Source organism: Oncorhynchus masou, unplaced genomic scaffold, assembly GCF_036934945.1.
Source record: "Oncorhynchus masou masou isolate Uvic2021 unplaced genomic scaffold, UVic_Omas_1.1 unplaced_scaffold_1426, whole genome shotgun sequence".
NCBI lineage: Eukaryota > Metazoa > Chordata > Actinopteri > Salmoniformes > Salmonidae > Oncorhynchus > Oncorhynchus masou.
In genome coordinates, this window is record NW_027004216.1 from 143,161 (window position 1) to 149,373 (window position 6,213).

The window sequence follows — 6,213 nt, forward strand, 5'->3', positions numbered from 1 at the left end:
CTTCCTGACCCTGATGATGGCGATGACGACGACCGGAGCTATTGCTCATTAACAAACCAGGGGCACTTTAACAGAACAACTTAGTTGATCTATAATGAACGGGTAACGAAGGTCAAGGTCAGAAATTGCTCCGCCATTTCCTAGGTTACTCAAATTCTAATATTTCACCTAATTTCAGTTTTATGCGACAAGAAAATCAATGTATAGAGCAGAGAATCCTTGTACCACGGGTATGACAGAAAAACAGGGGTCATAGACCTAGAGTGGTGGACTGGTACAACAATAACACAGGGATCATAGACCTAGAGTGGTGGACTGGTACAACAATAACACAGGGGTCATAGACCTAGAGTGGTGGACTGGTACAACAATAACACAGGGGTCATAGACCGAGAGTGGTGGACTGGTACAACAATAACACAGGGGTCATAGACCTAGAGTGGTGGACTGGTACGACAATAACACAGGGGTCATAGACCTAGAGTGGTGGACTGGTACGACAATAACACAGGGGTCATAGACCTAGAGTGGTGGACTGGTATGACAATAACACAGGGGTCATAGACCAAGAGTGGTGGACTTGTATGGCAATAACACAGGGGTCAAAGACCTAGAGTGGTGGACTGGTACAACAATAACACAGGGGTCATAGACCTAGAGTGGTGGACTGGTACAACAATAACACAGGGGTCATAGACCTAGAGTGGTGGACTGGTACAACAATAACACAGGGGTCATATACCTAGAGTGGTGGACTGGTACAACAATAACACAGGGGTCATAGACCTAGAGTGGTGGACTGGTATGACAATAACACAGGGGTCATAGACCAAGAGTGGTGGACTTGTATGGCAATAACACAGGGGTCAAAGACCTAGAGTGGTGGACTGGTACAGCAATAACACAGGGGTCATAGACCTAGAGTGGTGGACTGGTACAACAATAACACAGGGGTCATAGACCTAGAGTGGTGGACTGGTACAACAATAACACAGGGGTCATAGACCTAGAGTGGTGGACTGGTATGACAATAACACAGGGGTCATAGCCCTAGAGTGGTGGACTGGTATGACAATAACACAGGGGTCATAGACCTAGAGTGGTGGACTGGTACAACAATAACACAGGGGTCATAGACCTAGAGTGGTGGACTGGTACAACAATAACACAGGGGTCATATACCTAGAGTGGTGGACTGGTACAACAATAACACAGGGGTCATAGACCTAGAGTGGTGGACTGGTATGACAATAACACAGGGGTCATAGACCTAGAGTGGTGGACTGGTACGACAATAACACAGGGGTCATAGACCTAGAGTGGTGGACTGGTACGACAATAACACAGGGGTCATAGACCTAGAGTGGTGGACTGGTACGACAATAACACAGGGGTCATAGACCGAGAGTGGTGGACTGGTACGACAATAACACAGGGGTCATAGACCGAGAGTGGTGGACTGGTACAACAATAACACAGGGGTCATAGACCTAGAGTGGTGGACTGGTACAACAATAACACAGGGGTCATAGACCTAGAGTGGTGGACTGGTACAACAATAACACAGGGGTCATAGACCTAGAGTGGTGGACTGGTACAACAATAACACAGGACAGAAGAAGAGAAGCCATTGATTTTTATATTTTATTTCAAGTTTATTTAACTAGGCAAGTCAATTAAAAACTCATTATTATTTACAATGACTGCCTACCCAGAGGCAGAAGGCCTCCTGCGGGTACCGGGATTAAGAATAATAATGTTGGACGAAACGCACATCACGACAAGAGGGACACCACAACACTAGATAAAGAGAGACCTGAGACAACAACACAGCATGGTGACAATACATGACAACACAGCATGGTAGCAACACATGACAACACAGCATGGTAGCAACACATGACAACACAGCATGGCGACAATACATGACAACACAGCATGGCAGCAACACATGACAACACAGCATGGCAACAACACATGACAACACAGCATGGCAACAACACATGACAACACAGCATGGCAGCAACACATGACAACACAGCATGGTAGCAACACATGACAACACAGCATGGTGACAATACATGACAACACAGCATGGTGACAATACATGACAACACAGAATGGTAGCAACACATGACAACACAGCATGGCGACAACACATGACAACACAGCATGGCAACAACACATGACAACACAGCATGGCAACAACACATGACAACACAGCATGGTAGCAACACATGAAAACACAGCATGGTAGCAACACATGAAAACACAGCATGGCAGTAGCACAACATGGCAGCACCACTACATGGCAGCACCACAACATGGTAGCAGCAACACAACATGGTAGCAGCACAACATGGCAGCACCACAACATGGCAGTAGCACAACATGGCAGCACCACTACATGGTAGCACCACAACATGGTAGCACCACTACATGGCAGCACCACTACATGGCAGCACCACTACATGGCAGCACCACAACATGGCAGCACCACAACATGGCAGCACCACTACATGGCAGTAGTACAACATGGTAGCAGTACAACATGGTAGCACCACTACATGGCAGCACCACTACATGGCAGCACCACAACATGGCAGCACCACTACATGGCAGCACCACAACATGGCAGCACCACAACATGGTAGCAGCACAACATGGCAGCACCACTACATGGAAGCACCACAACATGTCAGCACCACTACATGGCAGCACCACTACATGGCAGCACCACTACATGGCAGCAGCACAAGCATCAAAGCAGCCCAGGACCTTGAAGGAACCCTTGAACACAGCGAAAGAGTAGCAGGACATTCTTAGTCACAATGTAATCTTGCAGTGTGTGTGTGGGTGGTACCATACACTGGAGAGGAACGGCTAAGAGAAGATAATGTATTTGGTCAGGGTGCAGTGGACAGCATAGAGGTCAAGTGAATAAGGAAGCAGAGAGACAGGGTGTTGTGGACGACCATGTTTCAGAAGCGTAGTGAACTGAAGTGATGCAGGAAATAGCAGTGTACAGGTCTTTCTTCTCGTTAAAGACCATGTTTCATTCCCAAAGCCTTGGCGACAGAGGGGACAGAGGCGACAGAGGGGACAGAGGCGACAGAGGGGACAGAGGGGGCAGAGGGGGCAGAGGGGACAGAGGGGGCAGAGGGGACAGAGGGGACAGAGGGGGCAGAGGGGGACAGAGGGGGCAGAGGCGACAGAGGGGACAGAGGCGACAGAGGGGGCAGAGGCGACAGAGGGGGCAGAGGGGACAGAGGGGACAGAGGGGACAGAGGGGACAGAGGGGGCAGAGGGGACAGAGGGGACAGAGGGGACAGAGGGGACAGAGGCGACAGAGGGGACAGAGGCGACAGAGGGGACAGAGGCGACAGAGGGGACAGAGGCGACAGAGGGGACAGAGGGGGCAGAGGGGACAGAGGCGACAGAGGCGACAGAGGGGACAGAGGCGACAGAGGGGGCAGAGGCGACAGAGGCGACAGAGGCGACAGAGGGGACAGAGGGGGCAGAGGCGACAGAGGGGAAAGAGGGGGCAGAGGGGAAAGAGGGGCAGAGGGGACAGAGGCGACAGAGGGGACAGAGGCGACAGCAAGAATGTCCCAAGTATTGACTTTCCTCTTTAACACTTTGACCCACATCAATGTTTCAACACCCCCTATTCTACATGATTTAACGGTATGCCTTTGTCTTGAATTACTTACGCTACGATCCAAATCAATTCAAAGTGTGTGAAAATATGTTGAAATGACATCTTAGCGGTTTGATTGACATTAGGAAGGGCTTTGGATGGAAGGGCTGGATGTTCGCATGAAAGATATCAACGAGACCTCTGGCCCATCCTCCTACCAACCAGGGAACACCCTCCTACCAACCAGGGAACAGCCTCCTACCAACCAGGGAACAGCCTCCTACCAACCAGGGAACAGCCTCCTCCTACCACCCTCCTACCAACCAGGAACAGCCTCCTACCAACCAGAACACCCTCCTACCAACCAGGAACAGCCTCCTACCAACCAGGGAACACAGCCTCCTACCAACCAGGGAACAGCCTCCTACCAACCAGGGAGCCTCCTACCAACCAGCCTCCTACCAACCAGGGAACACCCTCCTACCAACCAGGGAACAGCCTCCTACCAACCAGGGAACAGCCTCCTACCAACCAGGGAACAGCCTCCTACCAACCAGGAACAGCCTCCTACCAACCCAGGAACAGCCTCCTACCAACCAGGGAACAGCCTCCTACCAACCAGGGAACACCCTCCTCCCAACCAGGGAACACCCTCCTACCAACCAGGGAACACCCTCCTACCAACCAGGGAACACCCTAACACCAACCAGGGAACAGCCTCCTACCAACCAGGGAACACCCTCCTACCAACCAGGGAACAGCCTCCTACCAACCAGGGAACAGCCTCCTACCAACCAGGAACAGCCTCCTACCAACAGGGAACAGCCTCCTACCAACCAGGGAACAGCCTCCTACCAACCAGGGAACACCCTCCTACCAACCAGGGAACAGCCTCCACCAACCAGGGAACAGCCTCCTACCAACCAGGGAACACCCTCCTACCAACCAGGGAACACCCTCCTACCAACCAGGGAACACCTCCTACCAACCAGGGAACACCCTCCTACCAACCAGGGAACAGCCTCCTACCAACCAGGGAACAGCCTCCTACCAACCAGGGAACACCCTCCTACCAACCAGGGAACACCCTCCTACCAACCAGGAACACCCTCCTACCAACCAGGGAACACCCTCCTACCAACCAGGGAACACCCTCCTACCAACCAGGGAACAGCCTCCTACCAACCAGGGAACACCCTCCTACCAACCAGGGAACACCCACCTACCAACCAGGGAACACCCTCCTACCAACCAGGGAACACCCACCTACCAACCAGGGAACAGCCTCCTACCAACCAGGGAACAGCCTCCTACCAACCAGGGAACAGCCTCCTACCAACCAGGGAACAGCCTCCTACCAAATGAGCCTCCTACCAACCAGGGAACAGCCTCCTACCAACCAGGGAACAGCCTCCTACCAACCAGGGAACAGCCTCCTACCAACCAGGGAACAGCCTCCTACCAACCAGGAACAGCCTCCTACACCCTCCTACCAACCAGGGAACAGCCTCCTACCAACCGGGAACACCCTCCTGCCACCAGGAACACCCTCCTGCCAACCAGGGAGCACCGGAAGACAGCAGACTGTGTGTTCCCCATACATACATCAGACAACCCTTTAATAATGTGTTCCTGTGCCCTAGTTACATACAGCAGACAACCCCTTTAGTAATGAGTTCCCCAGCCCTAGTTACACACAGCAGACAACCCTTTAGTAATGAGTTCCCAGCCCTAGTTACATACAGCAGACAACCCTTTGTAATGAGTTCCCCAGCCCTAGTTACATACAGCAGACAACCCTTTAGTAATGAGTTCCCCAGCCCTAGTTACATACAGCAGACAACCCTTTAGTAATGAGTTCCCCAGCCCTAGTTACATACAGCAGACAACCCTTTAGTAATGAGTTCCCCAGCCCTAGTTACATACAGCAGACAACCCTTTAGTAATGAGTTCCCAGCCCTAGTTACATACAGCAGACAACCCTTTAGTAATGAGTTCCCCAGCCCTAGTTACATATAGCAGACAACCCTTTAGTAATGAGTTCCCCAGCCCTAGTTACATACAGCAGACAACCCTTTAGTAATGAGTTCCCCAGCCCTAGTTACATACAGCAGACAACCCTTTAGTAATGAGTTCCCCAGCCCTAGTTACATACAGCAGACAACCCTTTAGTAATGAGTTCCCCAGCCCTAGTTACATACAGCAGACAACCCTTTAGTAATGAGTTCCCCAGCCCTAGTTACATACAGCAGACAACCCTTTAGTAATGAGTTCCCCAGCCCTAGTTACATACAGCAGACAACCCTTTAGTAATGAGTTCCCCAGCCCTAGTTACATACAGCAGACAACCCTTTAGTAATGAGTTCCCCAGCCCTAGTTACATACAGCAGACAACCCTTTAGTAATGAGTTCCCCAGCCCTAGTTACATACAGCAGACAACCCTTTAGTAATGAGTTCCCCAGCCCTAGTTACATACAGCAGACAACCCTTTAGTAATGAGTTCACAGCCCTAGTTACATACAGCAGACAACCCTTTAGTAATGAGTTCCCCAGCCCTAGTTAATACAGCAGA

General features: G+C 51.1%; 1 protein-coding gene across 1 annotated transcript; it reads left to right on the forward strand.

The window, feature by feature from the left end:
• Positions 1-3,819: 3,819 nt before the first annotated feature.
• On the forward strand, positions 3,820-5,226 carry LOC135530804 (uncharacterized; the record flags this gene model as incomplete). The annotated part of the gene is made up of 1 exon (XM_064958981.1): positions 3,820-5,226. A coding segment is annotated over exon 1 (1,407 nt), but the record flags the coding sequence as incomplete, so codon positions are not given.
• Between the last annotated feature and the right edge of the window lie 987 nt (positions 5,227-6,213).